Source organism: Coregonus lavaretus (assembly GCF_964263955.1).
Source record: "Coregonus lavaretus genome assembly, chromosome: 23".
Taxonomy (NCBI): Eukaryota; Metazoa; Chordata; class Actinopteri; order Salmoniformes; family Salmonidae; genus Coregonus; species Coregonus lavaretus.
The window spans coordinates 43,329,580-43,353,854 of record NC_140010.1 but is presented as its reverse complement, the minus strand read 5'-3'; the positions used below and the strand labels follow the sequence as shown (position 1 = coordinate 43,353,854).

General features: G+C 45.7%; 1 protein-coding gene across 1 annotated transcript; it reads left to right on the top strand.

Moving 5' to 3' along the window:
- Positions 1–463: 463 nt before the first annotated feature.
- On the top strand, positions 464–23,988 carry saga (S-antigen; retina and pineal gland (arrestin) a; the record flags this gene model as incomplete). The annotated part of the gene is made up of 12 exons (XM_084188132.1): positions 464–511; positions 1,096–1,156; positions 4,749–4,793; positions 5,073–5,272; positions 5,461–5,520; positions 5,712–5,779; positions 6,480–6,615; positions 8,673–8,757; positions 9,206–9,278; positions 11,105–11,242; positions 22,326–22,403; positions 23,399–23,988. The coding sequence occupies 12 exons, from the start codon at positions 464–466 to the stop codon at positions 23,505–23,507; spliced, it is 1,101 nt and encodes a 366-aa protein (XP_084044258.1). The 3' UTR covers positions 23,508–23,988.
- Between the last annotated feature and the right edge of the window lie 287 nt (positions 23,989–24,275).

Below are 24,275 nucleotides of genomic sequence, written 5' to 3'. Positions count from 1 at the left end.
GTGTTTGCGTGCGTGCATTTTGAGCGTATGCAGTCACACTGGGGTATCGTAAATGAAACAATTCGTTACAATGATGGATAGCAGTTAGGCGGGGAGGGGAGTGATGGGATACAATCATATTGGATTCTTGGCAGGGCTGTGATGTCATATGTCAATTTGATGTTGATTTGGGGTTTGTGTGTCAGGAGGAGTTTGTATGTCATTGTGACATACCATATTATTTACAGTAGAGAGTGTTGTATTTATTAGGATATTCTATACTTAACTGTAAATACTAAGTGGTTGTTCAAAAGAATAATGGCATTAGTTAAGAGAAAGCATTGGGGATTCGTCTTATTAATTCTGTCTCTCCCTCTCTGCTCTCTCTCTCTCTCTCTCTCTCTCTCTCTCTCTCTCTCTCTCTCTCTCTCTCTCTCTCCGTAACCCATAGATCTCATATTCATAGATTTTCCAGTTTGCCACCATGAGTCCCAAGAATGTAATTTTCAAGAAGATGGCCAAGGACAAGTCGGTGAGTGTGTGTGTGTGTGTGTGTGTGTGTGTGTGCTTATGTGCGTGCGTGTGTGTGTGTCTGTGTGCTAAGCATTATTATTAGAGCGTCATAATGCAATAATAACAAAATATAACAATATGACTATTCTTGATATTTCACACATTGACTTGTATTCGACAAGGAAACCTAACAACATTTCTGCTGTTCACTTAGCACTTACATTTCCCTCAGTAGTCTCTTTCCATAGTTGCTTGTCAAGAAGCTGTGGAAAGAGACTATTCACTCTGTGTTGTCGTCGGCAAAGTGATGGCGTTAACAGGTGACACGGATGAAGCCATGCGTATGACAGATTACATTGAGATTAGATTAATGTATTACTCCTCTGAGGTGTGTGTGTGTGGTGTATGTGTGTTAAAGGATATGCAACACATTTTCCCCAAGGTTAAACTGCTTGCAAGTGGGTTTAGAATGCTGTGAAAGTGTTTACGTGTGTTTGAGTGTTTATGTGTTGTGTGCATGCATGCATGTGCTAATGTGTTGACATCATTTTTAGTGAAGGCATCAGGTAAAGATGTGTGATTTTATGTTTTGTACTTGATCAGGTTGGAGTATACATGGCGAAGAGGGACTTTGTGGATCATGTGGATTCTGTCGACCCAGTGGGTAAGCTCAGCTTTCTTAAAACAACCCCGACGTGAACCAATCAGCAACTCAACAAGTCAAAAACAAACCAATCATTACACAGCAAACACATAACACACCAAGGGCATTGCACATCAAACAATCTAACACACAATTAATAAAATGTTGCCAGATCTAGCTGGACCTACATAACAGGCCACTTTTGAGGTCTGAAAACATCTGACAGACTTAGATTTTGAAGTGTAATGTCCCTTTAATTGAAATCCATCATTCAAATGGCTTACTGGATTCTTAGTATTGCTTTAGATAAGAGCCTTAGCAATGAACACTTTCATCAATGTAATGAATTCTTTAGAGCCTTTGGCCAGGAATCAATTAAACGCAGATGTATTTATTTTTATTTCACCTTTATTTAACCAGGTAAGACAGTTGAGAACAAGTTGTCATTTACAACTGCGACCTGGCCAAGATAAAGCAAAGCAGTGCGGAAAAAACAACAACAACACAGAGTTACACATGGAATAAACAAAACGTACAGTCAATAACACAATACAAAATCTATATACAGTGGGGAAAAAAAGTATTTAGTCAGCCACCAATTGTGCAAGTTCTCCCACTTAAAAAGATGAGAGAGGCCTGTAATTTTCATCATAGGTACACGTCAACTATGACAGACAAATTGAGAAAAAAAATTCTGGTGGAAAATAAGTATTTGGTCACCTACAAACAAGCAAGATTTCTGGCTCTCACAGACCTGTAACTTCTTCTTTAAGAGGCTCCTCTGTCCTCCACTCGTTACCTGTATTAATGGCACCTGTTTGAACTTGTTATCAGTATAAAAGACACCTGTCCACAACCTCAAACAGTCACACTCCAAACTCCACTATGGCCAAGACCAAAGAGCTGTCAAAGGACACCAGAAACAAAATTGTAGACCTGCACCAGGCTGGGAAGACTGAATCTGCAATAGGTAAGCAGCTTGGTTTGAAGAAATCAACTGTGGGAGCAATTATTAGGAAATGGAAGACATACAAGACCACTGAAAACCTCCTTCCATCAGCAAGGGCATTGAAGATGAAACGTGGCTGGGTCTTTCAGCATGACAATGATCCCAAACACACCGCCCGGGCAACGAAGGAGTGGCTTCGTAAGAAGCATTTCAAGGTCCTGGAGTGGCCTAGCCAGTCTCCAGATCTCAACCCCATAGAAAATATTTGGAGGTAGTTGAAATTCTGTGTTGCCCAGCGACAGCCCCAAAACATCACTGCTCTAGAGGAGATCTGCATGGAGGAATGGGCCAAAATACCAGCAACAGTGTGTGAAAACCTTGTGAAGACTTACAGAAAACGTTTGACCTGTGTCATTGCCAACAAAGGGTATATAACAAAGTATTGAAAAACTTTTGTTATTGACCAAATACTTATTTTCCACCATAATTTGCAAATAAATTCATAAAAAATCCTACAATGTGATTTTCTGGAGAAAAAAATTCTCATTTTGTCTGTCATAGTTGACGTGTACCTATGATGAAAATTACAGGCCTCTCTCATCTTTTTCAGTGGGAGAACTTGCACAATTGGTGGCTGACTAAATACTTTTTTTCCCCACTGTACAGTGTGTGCAAATGTAGTAAGTTATGGAGGTAAGGCAATAAATAGGCCATAGTGCAAAATAATTACAATTATGATTTAGTGGAGTGATAGATGTGCAGAAGATGATGTGCAAATAGAGATACTGGGGTGCAAATGAGCAAATTAAATAACAATGTAAATAACAATATGGGGATGAGGTAGTTGGGTGGGCTAATGACAGATGGGCTGTGTACAGGTGCAGTGATCGGTAAGCTGCTCTGACAACTGATGCTTAAAGATAGTGAGGGAGATAAGTGTCTCCAGTTTCAGAGATTTTTGCAGTTCGTTCCTGTCATTTGCAGCATAGAACTGGAAAGAATGGCGACCAAAGGAGGTTTTGACTTTGGGGATGACCAGTGAGATATACCTGCTGGAACGCATACCATGGGTGGATGTTGCTATGGTGACCAATGATCTAAGATAAAGCGGGGATTTGCCTAGAAGGGATTTATAGATGACCTGGAGCCAGTGGGTTTGGCGACGAATATGTGGTGAGGGCCAGCCAACGAGAGCGTACAGCTCACAATGGTGGGTAGTATATGGGGCTTTGGTGACAAAACGGATGGCACTATGATAGACTACATCCAATTTGCTGAGTAGAGTGTTGGAAGCTATTTTGTAAATGACATCGCTGACATGTTTTGCAGCATGAGTGAAGGAGGCTTTGTTGCGAAATAGGAAGCCGATTCTAGATTTAACTTTGGATTGGAGATGCTTAATGTGAGTCTGGAAGGAGAGTTTACAGTCTATCCAGACACCTAGGTATTTGTAGTTGTCCACATATTCTACATCAGAGCCGCCGAGAGTAGTGATTCTAGTCAGGCAGGCGGGTGCAAGCAGCGTTCGATTGAAGAGCATGCATTTAGTTTTACTAGCGTTTAAGAGCAGTTGGAGGCCACGGAAGGAGTGTTGTATGGCATTGAAGCTCGTTTGGAGGTTTGTTAACACAGTGTCCAATGAAGGGCCAGATGTATACAAAATGGTGTCGTCTGCGTAGAGGTGGATCTGAGAGTCACCAGCAGCAAGAGCGACATCATTAATATACACAGAGAATAGAGTTGGCCCGAGAATTGAACCCTGTGGCACCGCCATAGAGACTGCCAGAGGTCCAGACAACAGGCCCTTCGATTTGACACTTTGAACTCTATCTGAGAAGTAGTTGGTGAACCAGGCGAGGCAGTCATTTGAGAAACCAAGGCTATTTAGTCTGCCAATAAGAATGCGGTGATTGACAGAGTCAAAAGCCTTGGCCAGGTCAATGAAGACAGCTACACAGTACTGTCTTTTATCGATCACGGTTATTATATCGTTTAGGACCTTGAGCGTGGCTGAGGTACACCCATGACCAGCTCGGAAACCAGATTGCATAGTGGAGAAGGTACAGTGGGATTCTAAATGGTCGGTGATCTGTTTTTAACTTGGCTTTCAAATACTTTCGAAAGGCAGGGCAGGATGGATATAGGTCTGTAACAGTTTGGATCTAGAGTGTCACCCCCTTTGAAGAGGGGGATGACCGCGGCAGCTTTCCAATCTCTGGGGATCTCAGACGATACGAAAGAGAGGTTGAACAGGCTAGTGATAGGGGTTGCAACAATTTCGGTGGCTAATTTTAGAAAGAAAGGGTCCAGATAGTCTAGCCCATCTGATTTGTAGGTGTACAGATTTTGCAGCTCTTTCAGAACATCAGCTATCTGAATTTGGGTGAAGGAGAAGCGGGGGGGGGGGGGGGGGGCATGGGCAAGTTGCAGCGAAGAGTACAGAGCTGGTGGCCGGGGTAGGGGTAGCCAGGTGGAAAGCATGGCCAGCTGTAGCAAAATGCTTGTTGAAATTTTCGATTATCGTAGATTTATCGGTAGTGACAGTGTTTCCTAGCCTCAGTCCATTGCTGTGCACACATTACTAATCTGCATTGGTTTGAATCCTGGCCGCTGTCTTGTCTAATTATGTAAATTCTAACCTATGCTGTTCTTCACTCACAATAGATGGTGTCATACTGGTTGACCCTGAGGTCCTCAAAGGAAAAAAAGGTCTGCATTTCACCAAATGTGTGCGTGTGCATGTGCATGTGGGCAAGTGTTTGTGCTTGTATGTGTGTAGAACAGGGCTGGGGTCGATTTAAATTGAAGGCAGTCAATTCAGGAAGTGGTTTGAATTTAAAATAAAATACAAATGGAAAAGCTTTTAGCTTTTTTAATTTGATTGAGAAGCCATTCAAAATAGCAGTACTTCCAGCCTTCTCGGCTAGATTTGTGACGGCTCAAACCATGACCATGTTAATATAACCATATATCTTTGACTCCCCCTAGCGTTCGTCCAGCTGTCCTGCACGTTCCGGTACGGTCGTGAAGATATGGACGTGATGGGAATTGCCTTCCGTAAGGAGATCTACATGGCCAACCGTCAGGTGTATCCGCCCATGCAGGACAAGGAGCAGTCCACACACACCAAGATGCAGGGCAAACTGCTGCGCAAACTGGGAGACAATGCTTTCCCTTTCTTTTTCGAGGTGAGGGCCAAGGACCTAAAGAGACACCAACATTTTATTGTACATGCACATTGCAAATTAAAAACACTTATACATGTCAAGAAAAACAACAACACTCACATAGGCCTACTCGCGTCATTATGCCCACACATGAACACAAACGCCTCTCGTTCACCCTAATTACATTTTTCTTTGTGTGTGTGTTTCAGTTCCCTGATAACCTGCCTTGTTCAGTGGGTTTGCAGCCTGGCCCTAAGGATTCTGGGAAGGTAAGGGTTGTGAACCTTGACCTGGTTGTCTCTTATATTGCTTCATTCCATTATGTGATATTTGTTTATTACATTTGAAATGCATATAATGTATTTTTGTATTCTGAGAATTGTTACATTGTGACGATTGACGTATACAGCTCATATAATGTATTTCAGATTGTGAGCATGCTCTGTTGTTGTCTTGGTAGCACTGTGCTGTGGAGTTTGAGGTCAAAGCCTTCAGTGCGGAGAGCCAGGAGGCCAAAGTCCGCAAACGGTCAGTGGAGTTTTCTCTTTCCCAAATAACCACCGATCCTAACCCAAAGTCTCCACCATCGGCCCTGGAGAGCTGCTTTAACAGAAATAGCCGGTTGTGGCTCTATATCACAACAAACATTGATGGATGGTGTTACAAAACCAATAACTAGCCTACCGATGTTGTTGCACTTGCTTTATTTAGGGGTCCTAGGCATAGTTACATGGTATGTAACTTGAATGAATGTGTGCATTTATGTGAGAAATCAGCGTTGGAGGACCATGTTGGATGCACTTGTGCCCAGGGAGACAGCCATCTTACTTTAGGCCCAGGGCCAGCTCCTTCTTGATCTCTTGGTCGGCCAGTCCAAACAGATTATTATTTGTTCAGATGGTGACAAAACATAAATATGTAGAAAAAGAAAAAATACAAAAGGAATGCCCTAACTAAAGACTCAAAAACAAACAAAAGGCCTCATGGACACCAAACAAAACCAGCAGCCTCACAGCTTTTCCAGCTGGGACACTGACGATCACATCATTGGCAGCACCTGTCTCCTTATCAACCCGGCTCAGCATCTGGGGAATGGAGTGTTGAAGTGGTAGTGAACTGTAGCGTGCTGTCTAAACTACCTAACCTATTCCATAACAATGGTTCTTTCTCATCCCTCCCCTCCCTTCCTCTCCCCATCTCCCCTCCCCCTTCTCTCCTTCCTCTGTAGGAGTACAGTGCGTCTGATGATTCGAAAGGTGCAGTATGCCCCGGAGAAGAGCGGGACGGCCCCCTCTGTGGAGACCACCCGTGACTTTGTCATGTCCGACAAGCCCCTGCACCTGGAGGCGAGTCTTGACAAGGAGGTGGGTAGGATACCATTAGAGATAACAACACATGACTGGCCTTAGATTGTACGCCTTTGCTCATAAATGATTAGTGAAGCATCTACACTGCATTCGGAAAGTATTCAGACATTTTCCCTTTTCCCAAATGTTCTTACATTACAGCCTTATTCTAAAATTGAGTAAATAATAGTTTTTTCCTCATAAATCTACACACAATACCCCATAATGACAATGTTGTTTTTAGAATGTTTTGTAAATGTATTACAAGTAAAAAACAGAAAAACCTTATTTACATAAGTATTCAGACCCTTTGCTATGAGACTCGAAATTGAACTCCAGTGCATCCTGTTTCCATTTATCATCCTTGAGATGTTTTTACAACTTAATTGGAGTCCACCTGTGGTAAATTCAATTGGTTGGACATGATTTGGAAAGGCACACACCTGTCTATATAAGGTCCCACAGTTGACAGTGCATGTCAGAGCAAAAACCAAGCCATGAGGTCGAAAGAATTGTCCGTAGAGCTCCGAGACAGGATTGTGTCGAGGCACAGAACTGGGGAAGGGTACCAAAACATTTCTGCAGCATTGAAGGTCCCCAAGAACCCAGTGGCCTCGATCATTCCTAAATGGAAGAAGTTTGGAACCACCAAGACTCTTCCTATAGCTTGCTGCCCGGCCAAACTGAGCAATTGGGGGAGAAGGGCCTTGGTCAGGGAGGTGACCAAGAACCCGATGGTCACTCTGACAGAGCTCCAGAGTTCCTCTGTGGAGATGGGAGAAACTTCCTGAAGGCCAACCATCTCTGCATCACTCCACTAATCAGGCCTTTATGGTAGACTGGCCAGACGGAAGCCACTCCTCAGTAAAAGGCACATGACAGCCCGCTTTGGAGTTTGCCAAAAGGCACCTAAAGACTCAAACCATGAGATACAAGATGATTTGGTCTGATAAAACCTAGATTGAACTCTTTGGCCTGAATGCCTAGCATCACAACCTGGCACCATCCCTACGGTGAAGCATGGTGGTGGCAGCATCATGCTGTGGGGATGTTTTTCAGCGGCAAGGACTGGGAGACTAGTCATGATAGAGGGAACGATGAACGGAGCAAAGTACAGAGAGATCCTTGATGAAAAGCGGCTCCAGAGCGCTCAGGATCTCAGACTGGGGAGAAGGTTCACCTTCCAACAGGACAACGACCCTAAGCACACAGCCAATACAACGCAGGAGTGGCTTCGGGACAAGTCTCTGAATGTCCTTGAGTGGCTCAGCCAGAGTCTGGACTTGAACTCGATAGAACATCTTTGGAGAGTCCTGAAAATAGCTGTGCAGCAACGCTCCCCATCCAACCTGACAGAGCTTGAGAGGATCTGCAGAGAAGAATGGGAGAAACTCCCCAAATACAGTTGTGCCAAGCTTGTAGGGTCAAACCCAAGAACACTCAAGGCTGTAATCGCTGCCAAAGGTGCTTCAACAAAGTACTGAGTAAAAGGCCTGAATACTTATGTAAATGTGATATTTCATATGTTTTTTAAATTATGTTTTTACATTTGCACACATTTCTAAAAACCTGTTTTTGCTTTGTCATTATGGGCTATTGTGTGTAGATTGATGAGAGGAAAAAAACAATTTAATCAATTTTAGAATAAGGCTGTAACGTAACAAAATGTGGAAAAAGTCAAAGGGGTCTGAATACTTTACGAATGCACTGTATATAGTGTTTGTTAAAAGTGGGACCAGCGGTCGTATGTATTAAGAGTAGGAGTGCTGCTCTAGGATCAGGTCCCCCCTGTCCTGTTATCTTATTCATTGTGATCTAAAAGGAAAAACTGATCCTAGATCAGCACTCCTACTCTGAGACGCTTGATACACACAACCCCATCTTTTGCATGTGTGTGTTGGGGTTTGTTCAATGGGGTCCAACATTTCAAACATTGCTGGTATAAATGTTATGTATGGATCTTGGACAAAGCCTGGGATATTTTCAGACATAGTTCCATATGGTCATATGACCACAACTACAAAATGGCCCCCACAAGGAGCCCTCCTCTCTGACATGATTTCCTTCCCTTGCAGACCTACTACCATGGAGAGCCCATTAATGTGCGTGTCAACATCACAAACAGCTCCAACAAGAATGTGAAGAACATCATTGTCTCCGGTAAGGAAAGACCAACACATGCAGCAAACTTTACAAACTGACACATATGCGAAAGAACAAGATATCTATTCTATAATATATCAAAACTGGCAAAAGCATTACCCCACAATTTGCAAAGCACCAGATGTATGAACCCATCATATCACCCTTGTTATATTGCTAAATGATTTTTGAAGCATGTATGTAGGCATTATAAATACTTTATGGGTCCTGTGTGGCTCAGTTGTTAGAGCATGGCACTTGCAGCGCCAGGGTTGTGGGTTTGATTCTCCACGGGGGACCAGTACGAAAAAGTACGAAAATGTATGCACTCAGTACTGTAAGTCGCTCTGGATAAGAGCGTCTGCTAAAATGTAAAAATGTTATGAAGGCTTACTCGTGCCCTATAAGTTCAAGTCTTCAAAGTGTGACTGGAGATGTTTTTCTATCTCTATCTTTGATTTCTCAGTGGACCAGGTGGCCACTGTGGTCTTGTATTCCAATGACAGCTACGTGAGGGCAGTGGCCTTAGAGGAATCTGGGTAAGCATCCAGCCTTTGAGAGAATACATGTTTAAACTGCAATAAACCACAATGGATATTAGATTTTAACTTTTGTTTGTTCATCAGTAATAATCAGAATCAGCTATACAGTGTGACTGCATACAGTGTCTTGCAAAAGTATTCATCCCCCTTGGCATTTTTCCTATTTTGTTGCATTACAACCTGTAATTTAAATGGATTTTTATTTGGATTTCATGTAATGGACATACACAAAATTGTCCAAATTGGTGAAGTGAAATGAAAACAATAACTTGTTTAAAAAAATTCTAAAAAATAAATAACGGAAAAGTGGTGCATGTATATCTATTCACCCCCTTTGCTATGAAGCCCCTAAATAAGATCTGGTGTAACCAATTACCTTCAGAAGTCACAGAATTAGTTAAATAAAGTCCATCTGTGTGCATTTTAAGTGTCACATGATCTGTCACATGATCTCAGTATATATACATACACCTGTTCTGAAAGGCCCCAGAGTCTGCAACACCACTAAGCAAGGGGCACCACCAAGCAAGCGGCACAATGAAGACCAAGGAGCTCTACAAACAGGTCAGGGACAAAGTTGTGGAGAAGTACAGATCAGGGTTGGGTTATAAAAAAATATCAGAAACTTTGAACATCCCACGGAGCACCATTAAATCCATTATTAAAAAATGGAAAGAATATGGCACCACAACAAACCTGCCAAGAGAGGGCCACCCACCAAAACTCACGGACCAGGCAAGGAGGGCATTAATCAGAGAGGCAACAAAGAGAACAAAGACAACCCTGAAGGAGCTGCAAAGCTCCACAGCGGAGATTGGAGTATCTGTCCATAGGACCAATTTAAGCCGTACACTCCACAGAGCTGGGCTTTAAGGAATAGTGGCCAGAAAAAAGCCATTGCTTAAAGAAAAAAATAAGCAAACACGTTTGGTGTTCGCCAAAAGGCATGTTGGAGACTCCCCAAACATATAGAAGAAGGTACTCTGGTAAGATAAGACCAAAATTGAGCTTTTTGGCCATCAAGGAAAACACTATGTCTGGCGCAAACCCAACACCTCTCATCACCCCGAGAACACCATCCCCACAGTGAAGCATGGTGGTGGCAGCATCATGCTGTGGGGATGTTTTTTATCGGCAGGGACTGGGAAACTGGTCAGAATTGAAGGAATGATGGATGGTGCTAAATACAGGGAAATTCTTGAGGGAAACCTGTTTCAGTCTTCCAGAGATTTGAGACTGGGACGGAGGTTCACCTTCCAGCAGGACAATGACCCTAAGCATACTGCTAAAGCAACACTCGAGTGGTTTAAGGGGAAACATTTAAATGTCTTGGAATGGCCCACACCTCAATCCAATTGAGAATCTGTGGTATGACTTAAAGATTGCTGTACACCAGCGGAACCCATCCAACTTGAAGGAGCTGGAGCAGTTTTGCCTTGAAGAATGAGCAAAAATCCCAGTGGCTTGATGTGCCAAGCTTATAGAGACATACCCCAAGAGACTTGCAGCTATAATTGTTGCGAAAGGTGGCTCTACAAAGTATTGACGTTGGGGGGGGGTGAATAGTTATGCACGCTCAAGTTTTCTGTTTTTTTGTCTTATTTATTGTTTGTTTCACAATAAAAAATATTTTGCATCTTCAAAGTGGTAGGCATGTTGTGTAAATCAAATGATACAAACCCCCCAAAAATCCATTTTAATTCCAGGTTGTAAGGTAACAAAATAGGAAAAATGCCAAGGGGGTGAATAGTTTCGCAAGCCACTGTACATACAACCTGGAAAGCACCCCAAAATGTCTAACTCAGGCTCTCCCATTGGTCCAGGGATGCTGTTGCTGCTGGTGCAAGCCTGAAGAAAGTGTATACCCTCACTCCCCTATTGATCTGCAACCAGGAGAGGCGGGGCATAGCTCTTGATGGCAAGTTGAAGCATGAAGACACCAATCTGGCATCGTCTAGCATGTGAGTATCCCGCCAGTTATCGGCAGCTAGTAAAACAAGTGGTGATGTTGAAGGAGAATCTGGGTTGTGTTCATTAGGACACACCGTAGCAAAACATTTATAATAATAATAATAATATGATAATAATAATAATAATATAATAATAATAATAATAATAATAATAATATGCCATTTAGCAGACGCTTTTATCCAAAGCGACTTACAGTCATGTGTGCATACATTTTTACGTATGGGTGGTCCCGGGGATCGAACCCACTACCCTGGCGTTACAAGCGCCATGCTCTACCAATTGAGCTACAAGATAAACGCTTCTTACTGGACAAGTTCAAATAGTACCTCCCCTTTTTCCTTCATTTCGGAGCATTTTCATTCGTTTCGTGCCTACTGAACACAACCATGGTACATTCAGATATATTGTGTAGAACAGACAACCCAGCAAACCACAATTGGTTCTGTGAAAGTTCCCAGAACATTCGTTAGGTCGTGGTAAATGTTCTCATAACACAAAAACTGTCCAGTCATGCTGATGATTATACAGCGAGGGAAAAATTGTATTTGATCCCCTGCTGATTTTGTACGTTTGCCCACTGACAAAGAAATGATCAGTCTATCACTTTAATGGTAGGTTTATTTGAACAGTGAGAGACAGAATAACAACAAAAAAATCCAGAAAAACGCATGTCAAAAATTTTATAAATTGATTTGCTTTTTAATGAGAGAAGTAAGTATTTGACCCCCTCTCAATCAAAAGATTTCTGGCTCCCAGGTGTCTTTATTACAGGTAACGAGCTGAGATTAGGAGCACACTCTTAAAGGGAGTGCTCCTAATCTCAGCTTGTTACCTGTATAAAAGACACCTGTCCACAGATCAATCAATCAATCAGATTCCAAAATCTCCACCATGGCCAAGACCAAAGAGCTCTCCAAGGATGTCAGGGACAAGGCTGGAATGGGCTACAAGACCATCGACAAGCAGCTTGGTGAGAAGGTGACAACAGTTGGTGCGATTATTCGCAAATGGAAGAAACACAAATGAACTGTCAATCTCCCTCGGCCTGGGGCTCCATGCAAGATCTCACCTCGTGGAGTTTTAATGATCATGAGAACGGTGAGGAATCAGCCCAGAACTACACAGGAGGATCTTGTCAATGATCTCAAGGCAGCTGGGACCATAGTCACCAAGAAAACAATTGGTAACACACTACGCCGTGAAGGACTGAAATCCTGCAGCACCCGCAAGGTCTCCCTGCTCAAGAAAGCATATATAAAGGCCCGTCTGAAATTTGTCAATGAACATCTGAATGATTCAGAGGAGAACTGCTTGAAAGTGTTGTGGTCAGATGAGACCAAAATCAAGCTCTTTGGCATCAACTCAACAAATTTGGAGGAGGAGGAATGCTGCCTATGACCCCAAGAACACCATCCCCACCATCAAACATGGAGGTTGAAACATTATGCTTTGGGGGTGTTTTTCTGCTAAGGGGACAGGACAACTTCACCGCATCAAAGGGACGATGGACGGGGCCATGTACCGTCAAATCTTGGGTGATTTGACGGTACAAATCACTGTGAACCATCAGATCCTCCTCTCCACCCTCTCCGAGCTGGGCATCTCCGGCGCGGCTCACTCCTGGATTGCGTCCTACCTGACCGGTCGCTCCTACCAAGTGGCGTGGCGAGAAGCTGTCTCCACACCACGTGCTCTCACCACTGGTGTCCCCCAAGGCTCAGTTCTAGGCCCTCTCCTTTTCTCCCTATACACCAAGTCACTTGGCTCTGTCATATCCTCACATGGTCTCTCCTATCATTGCTACGCTGACGATACACAACTAATCTTCTCCTTTCCCCCTTCTGATAACCAGGTGGCGAATCGCATCTCTGCATGTCTGGCAGACATATCAGTATGGATGACGGATCAACACCTCAAGCTGAACCCTGGCAAGACGGAGCTGCTCTTCCTCCCGGGGAAGGACTGCCCGTTCCATGATCTCGCCATCACGGTTGACAACTCCGCTGTGTCCTCCTCCCAGAGTGCGAAGAGCCTAGGCGTGACCCTGGACAACACCCTGTCATTCTCCGCCAACATCAAGGCGGTGACCCGCTCATGCAGGTTCATGCTCTACAACATTCGGAGAGTACGACCCTGCCTTACACAGGAAGCGGCACAGTTCCTAATCCAGGCACTTGTCATCTCCCGTCTGGACTACTGCAACTCGCTGTTGGCTGGCCTCCCTGCCTGTGCCATTAAACCCCTACAACTCATCCAGAATGCCGCAGCCCGTCTGGTGTTCAACCTTCCCAAGTTCTCTCACGTCACCCCCCTCCTCCGCACACTCCACTGGCTTCCAGTTGAAGCTCGCATCCGCTACAAGACCATGGTGCTTGCCTATGGAGCAGTGAGGGGAACGGCACCTCTGTACCTTCAGGCTCTGATCAGTCCCTACACCCAAACGAGGGCATTGCGCTCATCCACCTCTGGCCTGCTGGCTCCCCTTCCTCTGCGGAAGCATAGTTCCCGCTCAGCCCAGTCAAAACTGTTCGCTGCTCTGGCACCCCAATGGTGGAACAAGCTCCCTCACGACGCCAGGACAGCGGAGTCACTCACCACCTTCCGGAGACATTTGAAACCCCACCTCTTTAAGGAATACCTGGGATAGGATAAAGGAATCCTTCTACCCCCCAATTGTAAAGTGGTTATCCCACTGGCTATAGGGTGAACGCACCAATTTGTGAGTCGCTCTGGCTAAGAGCGTCTGCTAAATGACGTTAATGTGCCCTTGAGCAAGGCACTTAACCCTAATTGCTCCTGTAAGTCGCTCTGGATAAGAGCGTCTGCTAAATGACTAAAATGTAAATGTAAAAATGGGTGAGAACCTCCTTCCCTCAGCCAGGGCATTGAAAATGGGTCGTGGATGGGCAAAGGAGTGGCTCAAGAAGAAGCACATTAAGGTCCTGGAGTGGCCTAGCCAGTCTCCAGACCTTAATCCCATAGAAAATCTGTGGAGGGAGCTGAAGGTTCAAGTTGCCAAACGTCAGCCTCGAAACCTTAATGACTTGGAGAAGATCTGCAAAGAGGAGTGGGACAAAATCCCTCCTGAGATGTGTGCAAACCTGGTGGCCAACTACAAGAAACGTCTGACCTCTGTGATTGCCAACAAGGGTTTTGCCACCAAGTACTAAGTCATGTTTTGCAGAGGGGTCAAATACTTATTTCCCTCATTAAAATGCAAATCAATTTATAACATATTTGACATGCGTTTTTCTGGATTTTGTTGTTGTTATTCTGTCTCTCACTGTTCAAATAAACCTACCATTAAAATTATACACTGATCATGTCTTTGACAGTGGGCAAATGTACAAAATCAGCAGGGGTGTAATGAATACTCGGACAGAGTGGTAAGATCCAATCGCAGAATAGCGATGCTTTATTAGAGGACAGACAAGGGAATAGCTTAATCGTGGTCGGGCGGGCTGTGGTCAAAACCGGGCCAGGCATAGACAGGCAGAGGTACCAAGGGAGCGGGCTTAGTCGTAGTCGAGGGCACAGGCACAGGATCAGAGAACGGTAATCACTGGGGTAGACAAGCAGAGGATTAAGCAATACGGGGAGTCAAACAACAAGGCACAGGTCGGATACATGGGTAATCAAAAACAACAAACTCTCTCTCTCTCTCTCGGATCAAAACGCTTAGCAAGTCACAATGGAACAATACCTCGCACCGACTGAACTTCTGAGCACACCTTAAATCCTACACTAATTACTGACAGGTGTGCTCAGAACTCAGGTGAACCAGATCGAGTCTGATGACTCCCCCTCTCTGTAGATCGGGGAAGTGTCAGACTCTGTCTAGACCCAGCCAACCCCCGATCCCTTACAGTATCCCCCTCCCCAGGGCCGGCTCCTGACGGCCTTCTACCTCTACCGGGTGGTCTTCCTCTGGGTCGGGGTCCTGGATGATCTGGGTGTTCAGCGTGGAAAGCGGCCTTGAGAGCGGGATCCAGTATGTCCTTAGCAGGGACCCATGACCGTTCCTCAGGTCCATATCCCTCCCAGTCCACGAGATATTCGATGCCCCCTCGTCTCCGTCTTGACTCCAGTATCTCGTGGACTGTATAGGTGGTGTCCTGTTCCTCCTCCAAAGGTGGTGTAGTAGGTTGTTGAGCGATTGGGGGGTACATCGGGCTATAGTGGACAGGTTTCAATAGGGAGACGTGGAACGTAGGGTTTATCCTGTAGTGTCGAGGGAGTAACAGACGGTAGGTGACAGGGTTAATACGTCTCTGTACCTTGAAAGGACCGATGTACCTGGGTTGGAGTTTCTTGCAGCTCCGTCGGAACCGCAGGTCTCGGGTAGACAGCCACACTCGTTGCCCGGGTTGATAAGTGGGAGTAGGTCTCCGGCGTCGGTCGGCGTAGGTCTTTTGCTGTTGTGAGGCTTGACTGAGATGTTGATGGGCCGTCTCCCAGACCTGCGCACTCCGACGGAACCACTCGTCCACAGTCGGTACCATCCCTGATGCGGTATCCCACGGGAACAGGGGTGGTTGATACCCTAGAACACACTGGAAGGGCGTTAGGCGTAGGGAGGTGTGAACGAGTGAGTTCTGAGCATACTCTACCCAAGGAAGGAATCGGCTCCACTCTTGCGGCTGCCGCGAACATTGTTGCCGTAGATATTTCCCAATTTCCTGGTTGAGCCGTTCTGTCTGCCCATTGGCCTGGGGATGATATCCGGAGGTTAGGCTAACCGAGATGCCCAAGCGTTCGCAGAAGGCCTTCCATACCCGGGATACAAACTGGGGTCCCCGGTCGGAAACAATATCCTCCGGGACACCAAACTGCCGGAACACCTGGGTAAACATAGTCTCAGCCATCTGAGTGGCGTTAGGCAAACGGGTCATGGGTACTAACCGGCACATCTTGGAGAAACGATCGATGACCACGAGAATTACAGTATGGCCCTCTGATTCTGGTAGGTCGGTAACAAAGTCCATTGCAATGTGCGACCAGGGTCATTGAGGAGTTGGCAATGGCATCAGCTTACCCTCCGGTAGTGCACGAGGTACCTTGGACTGAGCACATACGGGACAGGATAAGACATAGTCTCTGACGTCATCTGTGAGGGAATCCCACCAGTATTTGCGGCTGATGAGTCGTGTAGTTCGAGTGATCCCAGGATGACCAGATCCCAGCAACGTGTGGCACCATTCCATCAGTTGAGGTCGAAGTGGGGCTGGCACAAACACCTTAGACACCGGGGTTTCTGGAGGGGCTGGTTCCGCTTGTAAGCTCTCCTGAATAGTGTCATCAATAGCCCACCTCACAGGACCAGCACGGCAACTCATGGGGAGAATAGGTTCTGGCTCCATGGGTCTTTCCGCGCGCTCGAACCGTCGGGAAAGCGCGTCCGCCTTACCATTCTTGGACCCGGGGATATAAGAAACAGTGAATCGGAAACGGTTGAAGAATAAAGACCACCTTGCCTGTCGGGAGTTCAGTCGTTTGGCACTGTGAGGATACTCCAGGTTGCGGTGGTCCGTGAGCACTTGGAACGGATGCTCTGCTCCCTCCAACCAATGTCTCCACTCCTCCAGTGCTAACTTCACCGCCAGTAATTCCCGATTACCCACGTCATAGTTCTGCTCGGCAGAATTCAGCTTCCTTGAAAAGAAAGCACAGGGTCGTGATTTAGGCGGTTCACCTTGGCGTTGGGATAACACGGCTCCAACTCCAACCTCCGAAGCGTCCACTTCCACGATAAACGGTAAGGTAGGGTCCGGCTGACATAGAATAGGAGCGGTGGTAAAGCGTTGTTTCAACGTCTCAAACGCACGCACTGCCCCCTCCGTCCAGTTCAGACCGCGACCCTTGTAGCTGGTCATCGCCGACAGGGGCGCTGTGGTTGTGCTGAAATTACGCACGAACCGTCTATAGTAATTGGCAAACCCTAAGAATCTCTGGAGCTCTTTCACCGTCTGGGGTTGAGGCCAGTCTTGTACCGCTTGCACCTTGGATTCATCCAGTTTAACCCCTTCGGGAGTGAGTATGGCCCCAAGGAAGGAAATCGTAGTGACATGGAATTCACTCTTTTCTGCCTTCACGGACAGAGAATGTTGTAGGAGCCGATCCAGCACCTGTCGTACATGGGACACATGTTCACTCAGAGAGTTAGAATAGATTAGGATGTCATCAATGTACACGATAACAAAGCGATCAATCATGTCCCTGAAAATGTCATTCATGAACGCCTGGAATACTGAGGGCGCGTTGGTAAGTCCATAGGGCATGACACAATATTCGTAGTGTCCTCGATGTGTGATGAAGGCGGTCTTCCATTCATCCCCTTCTCTAATACGCACCAGATTGCACGCACTCCTGAGGTCCAGTTTACTGTACATGGAGGCCTGTCCCACCTGTTCGAGGGCTGCTGGAATCAAAGGAAGGGGGTAACGATTTTTGATGGTAATATCGTTCAACCCTCGATAGTCTATACAAGGACGCAGTCCGCCATCCTTTTTCTTCACGAAGAAAAAACTGGATGCGGCAGGAGACGTAGATGGGCGAATGGCCCCTTGCTGTAGTGCCTCATCAATATACTGGCTCATTGATTCTCGTTCCGGCTGTGACAACGGGTAGATTCTTCCACGAGGAGGTGTAGCCCCGGATAGCAGATCAATCCCGCAGTCCCAGGCCCGATGAGGTGGTAACACGGTGGCCCTCTCCTTGGAGAACACCTGCGCGTAATCCTGGTATTCTGTAGGGACAACAGTAGACACCGACCCTGCGCATCCTCCACAGTAGACATTTTGCACGGTAAATTGAGGCACTCTGCCCTACATACCTCACTCCAAGCCGTGATATCGCCAGATTTCCAGGAGATTACCGGATCATGGGTGACGAGCCAGGGGTGGCCGAGAACTAGCGGCTCCCGTGGAGCGGAGATGACGAAAAAATTATGTTCTCATGGTGTATGGAGCCCACTTGTAATTTGATTACCTCTGTACGGTGCGTAATGAACCCAGTGCCCATGGGCTCACCGTCTAGCGCGTTGACTTGCAGGGGAGGTTGAATTGGGATAAGTTGAACTCCCAACTCCTCAGCAAGACCCATATCCAGAAAGCTGGCAGCCGCTCTGGAATCAATAAGTCCTTCCAACCTGCGCACTTTCTCTCCGACAGATAAGGTAACTGGCACATACATTTGTTTTGATGTAATGTTCAAAACTTGAGTCTCACTCACCGGTTTGGCAGTTCCGAGGCGATATCCTGGGGTACGGTTTGGTCGTACCGAACGAAATGACCCGACTGACCACAATACAGGCATAGTCCGTTTTGCCGACGTTGTTGTCTCACCGAACCTTGTAGAGGTGACCGTCCCAGTTGCATAGGTTCCTCCTCAGATTCCTTAGGACCAGTGATCGAGGGCTCCCGGACTGTGGATACCTTGTGTTGCACTATCAGATTATCAATAGAGATGGCTATTTTGATAAAATCATGTAGCGCAGTGATATCTCCTCGACAAGCCAACTCAGTCTGTACGTCTTTGCGCAGCCCTCTTCGGAAAACAGTGAGCAAAGCAGTCTCGCTCCATCCGCTACCGGCTGCTATAGTACGGAACTCCAAAGCGTAGTCGGCTACTGTGCGACGGCCCTACTGAAGTTCGCATAGTTGGTCTCCCACACTACGCCCAGATACTGGGTGGTCGAACACCTCTTGGAACAGTCTCTTGAACTGAACTTCCGCATTCAACTCGGGGACCTCAGTTGCCCAAAGCGCAGTAGCCCAATCCAGTGCTCTTCCCGTTAGCAGAGAAATCATGAAATCCACCCTGCTACGGTCATCGGAAAACATAGTACGATTATACGACATATACAGGGACGTCTGGAGTAGAAAACCCTGACATTTGCCAGGTTCCCCGTCGTACCTTGTCGGTAGAGAAATCGGAGGTGCAGGACGAGGACTGACCGTGCTCGGTGTGGTGCCTTCAGCCGCACCAGCGTTGAGTAGCTGCAGGAGTTCATCCATCCGTTTCTCCTGTATCTCCCATCACCTCTGTAATTCAGCTGGATCCATGATAAGGGCGAGGTATTCTGTAATGAATACTCGGACAGAGTGGTAAGATCCAATCGCAGAATAGCGATGCTTTATTAGAGGACAGACAAGGGAATAGCTTAATCGTGGTCGGGTGGGCTGTGGTCAAAACCGGGCCAGGCATAGACAGGCAGAGGTACCAAGGGAGCGGGCTTAGTCGTAGTCGAGGGCACAGGCACAGGATCAGAGAACGGTAATCACTGGGGTAGACAAGCAGAGGATTAAGCGATACGGGGAGTCAAACAACAAGGCACAGGTCGGATACACGGGTAATCAAAAACAACAAACTCTCTCTCTCTCGACTGAACTTCTGAGCACACCTTAAATCCTACACTAATTACTGACAGGTGTGCTCAGAACTCAGGTGAACCAGATCGAGTCTGATGACTCCCCCTCTCTGTAGATCGGGGAAGTGTCAGACTCTGTCTAGACCCAGCCAACCCCCGATCCCTTACAAGGGGATTGAATACTTTTTTCCCTCACTGAACAAAAATATAAACGCAATATGTAAAGTGTTGGTCCCATGTTTCATGAGCTGAAATAAAAGATCCCAGAAATGTACCATCTGCACCAAAAATTATTTCTCTTAAATTGTGGACACAAATGTGTTTACATCTCATTTAGTGAGTATGTCTCCTTTGCCAAAATAATCCATCCACCTGACAGGTATGGCATATCAAGAAGCTGATTAAACAGCATGATTATTACACAAGTGCAGCTTGTGGACAATAAAAGGCCACTCTAAAATGTGCAGTTTTGTCACACAACAAAATGCCACAGATGTCTCATGTTTTGAGGGAGGGTGCAATTGGCATGCTGACTGCAGGAATGTCCACAAAAGCTGTTGCCAGAGAATTTCGCTACAATAAGCCGCCTCCAACATCGTTTTAGAGAATTTGGCAGTACGTCCAACCGGCCTCACAACCGCAGACCATGTGTAACCACGCCAACCCAGGACCTCCACATCCGGCTTCTTCACCTGCGGGATCGTCTGAGACCAGCCACCCAGACAGCTGACAACCGAAGAATTTCTGCAAAAACTGTCAGAAATATCCTCAGGGAAGCTCATCTGCCTGCTCGTCGTCCTCACCAGGGTCTTGACCTGACTGCAGTTCGGCTTCGTAACCGACTTCAATGGGAAAATGCTCACCTTCGATGGCCGCTTGCACGCTGGAGAAGTGTGCTCTTCATGGATGAATCCTGGTTTCAACTGTGCCGGGCAGATTGCAGACAGCATGTATAGCGTCATGTGGGCAAGCGGTTTGCTTATGTCAGCGTTGTGAACAGAGTGCCCCATGGATGCGATGGGGTTATGGTATGGGCAGGCATAAGATACGGACAACGAACACAATTGCATTTTATCGATGGCCATTTGAATGCACAGAGATACCGTCATGAGATCCTGAGGCCCGTTGTGGTGCCATTCATCTGCCGCCATCACCTCATGTTTCAGCATATTAATACATGGCCCCATGTTGCAAGGATCTGAAAATGTCCCAGTTCTTCCATGGCCTGCATACTCACCAGACATGTCACCCATTGAGCATGTTTGGGATGCTCTTGATCGACGTGTACGACTGCGTGTTCCAGTTCCCACCAATATCCAGCAACTCCGTACAGCCATTCTGAGAACGTTTAAAGAACAAACGAAATGTGTTCTGGAAACGTTCTTGTAACATCAGGTGAACGTTTTTTGCACACTAAAAGAAACATTGTATAATCATCCGCAACAACTGGACAGTTTTTTGTGTTTTGGGAACATGTCCCCATAATGTTATTTCTTATTCTTTTAGCAGACGCTCTTATCCAGAGCGACTTACAGGAGCAATTAGGGTTAAGTGCCTTGCTCAAGGGCACATCGACAGATTTTTCACCTAGTTGGCTCGGGGATTAGAACCAGCGACCGTTTGGTTACTGGCACAATGCTCTTAACCACTAAGCTACCTGCTGTTCCCACAACTTAATGAAACATTCTGGGAACCTTTTAAAGAACAGACAAAATGTGTTCTGGGAATATTCTTGCAACATCAGGCGACTTTTATACAAACATTGTATAATCATCAGCACGACTGGACAGTTTCTGTGTTATGAGAACATTTGCCGCAACCTAACGAATGTTCAGGGAACCACAGAACCAATTTTGGTTTGCTGGACAACCATTACTGGTACATTGTGTTATTACCTGGAAACCTAATGAGAACTTTTGGGGAATATTCTGTGGTGGTTGCTATAGATGTTGTGCACAGCATTTTAGTGAATGTTTGGAGAACATTCCAAGGATATTTAATTTAAAACCTAAAACATTATTTGAATGTTTTTGGGATGTTATCATCCCAATGATAGATAAAACCCTAACTAGAACTTAATGGGAATCTTATGGAATGTTCTGGGAATGTTCCCGGTTTGCTGGCATTTATCTCTGAGCAAGTAATCATGTTAGCTCAATTCATGTCATTTCTATCTGCAATGTTCAGGGCGTTGCTTCCTGAACTCAAACTTTATCCCTTATTGAAACATATTAAAGTGTGGTATTATTAGGATACTACAAAGGCAACACAATAGGGCGATACAAGTTGCCTTTTATACGGCAGGGCTCCCGAGTGGCGCAGCAGTCTAAGGCACTGCATCTCAGTGTTTGAGGCGTCACTACAGACCCCCTGGCTCGATTCCAGGCTAAATCACAACCGGCCGTGATTGGGAGTCCCATAGGGCGGCGCACAATTGGCCCAGCGTCGTCCGGGTTTGGCCGGTGTAGGCCGTCATTGTAAATAAGAATTTGGTCTTAACTGACTTGCCTAGTTAAATAAAGGTTAAAACATATAAAAATACTGGTGACTTAATTTCATGTCTCAACTCTCTTCTTGCTTCATTTCTATTCCTTTCCCTTCATTCCATATCTCTCTCTCTCTCTCTCTCTCTCTCTCTCTCTCTCTCTCTCTCTCTCTCTCTCTCTCTCTCTCTCTCTCTCTCTCTCTCTCTCTCTCTCCTACAGTGTTAAAGAAGGTGTGCTGAAGGAGGTTCTAGGAATCCTGGTGTCATACAGAGTCATGGTTAAGCTCATTATCGGCGGGTCAGTACACTGTGCGTGTGCGTGTGCGTGTGCGTGCGTACGTTGGTGTTTGGGTTTATTATTGGTTATGTTCTTCATCTTGTAGATTTAATACGTTTTTTGTCTTTTATGCTTTCGTAGAATAATGGGATCTAGGTATGATTGCTTTATCTTATTCAGCTACTGCACTTACACTCTTAACAATGCAATGAGCATTACTCATGTGTGCACCTCTGTGTGTGTGCATGTGTGTTTGTTATGGTTGCTTATATTATATCTGCGGCTAATCTCTAGCCTGTCTGTTTTACTTCAGTGAGGTGGGAGTAGAGCTGCCTCTCACACTGATGCACCCAAAACCTGACCTAGGTACAAACATTTTTATTTCACGATCTGCATGTGAGTGGGCATGAGTGCATGTGTATTTTGCATTTTTCTGAAGCTTTCAATGCAATTGATCTGTTGTCACTAATATCACTCCATAGTACCCAACCCATGAAATCTAATCACTCATGTTGTTATCTTTTGCCTTCTGAAGTGAGGGAAAGGTAAAACTGGATTATCTTTCCTCCATGTCTTGCTTAGTAGTCATATGTGATTACATGATTGATCAACTGCGATTATGATCCCATGTACATGTTCACCTCTTTGTTCAATGAATCCGTGGAGGGTGTCATATTCTGAACATGTACCTGGACCCATTTTATCTCTCAATCGGACTGTTCTTCTGTTGTTTCTCTCTGACCACGCCTGTGTGTCTTCATCCCCTTTTCTTTCTGTCTTTCATTTCTTTTTGTCTGTATTTTTGTTTATTTCCAATCACTGTATGTCTGTTTGTCTGTCTGGCTGCCTACCTGTCTGACTGTCTGTGTGTGTGTGTGTGTGTCTGTCTGTCTGTCTGTCTGTCTTTTCATACACCTGCCTTCTTGCATATCTGTCTGTCTGATTGTCTTCTTGTCTCACCACGTCTCTGGCTTTACGTCTGTCCATTTGTCCATCCACACATTTCTTGGGAGCAGCGAGCTGGAGGAGGAGATGGTGTTTGAGGAGTTCAAGCGCTCCTACCTGAAGGGGATGGCTGACGATGAAGAGGAGGGCAACGTGTCTACAGGAGACGCAGCTTCCTGAGAAGGGCCCCTCGCCGCCGGCCAGGCAGCCTGGTCACAGCACCCCTTGTGGCCGCATCAGTACTCCATGCAACGAGGACAGAAAACGGGGATAGTATTGAGTAAAAAGTGTAACGATAGCAGTCAAAACAATTGTGGTTAGGTGTTTGAGTCAGCCTTAGAGGTAGATTAGAACATTGCTGGTGGATGAGTTATAGTTTATTCACAAAGCTTAGGGGGTCTGTATTTCAGCCTCACCATCAGTAGACTCTTTCAGCTTTGCTATCTGCAGGATTTCACTCAATGTCTTATGGTCACCGTGAGCACAGGGTAATGTAACATCCATCTGAGTCTTTAATAAAGAGTGTGGCAGCAATGTTGTGAGGTGAATGGCGGCCATTTTGAGTCATGTAAAAGCTGCTCTGTTACATTGGCTATTATTAGTGTTATCTAGTAGATACAAGTGTAATGCACTAGATAATTGGGCATATCATTGTGCTTGCAGTGAAAACCAGCTCTCTTGTACTTGTGTTATGGTATTAAAAGCTACAGATGTTCTCACAAAAGCTCTTGTATTACATTTTCATAGCATCCTTTCATACAGGGAAGATACATTGTCAACGCAGGCTTTGCTCAAGCCTATACCATTAACAGCGGGGGTTGCGTTAAACATCTACCTGGGAGGCACACGCTTAGAAAAAAAGGTGCTATCTAGAACCTTAAAGGGTTCTTTGGCTGTCCCCATAGGAGAACCATTTGAATAACCCTTTTGGGTTCCATGTAGAACCCT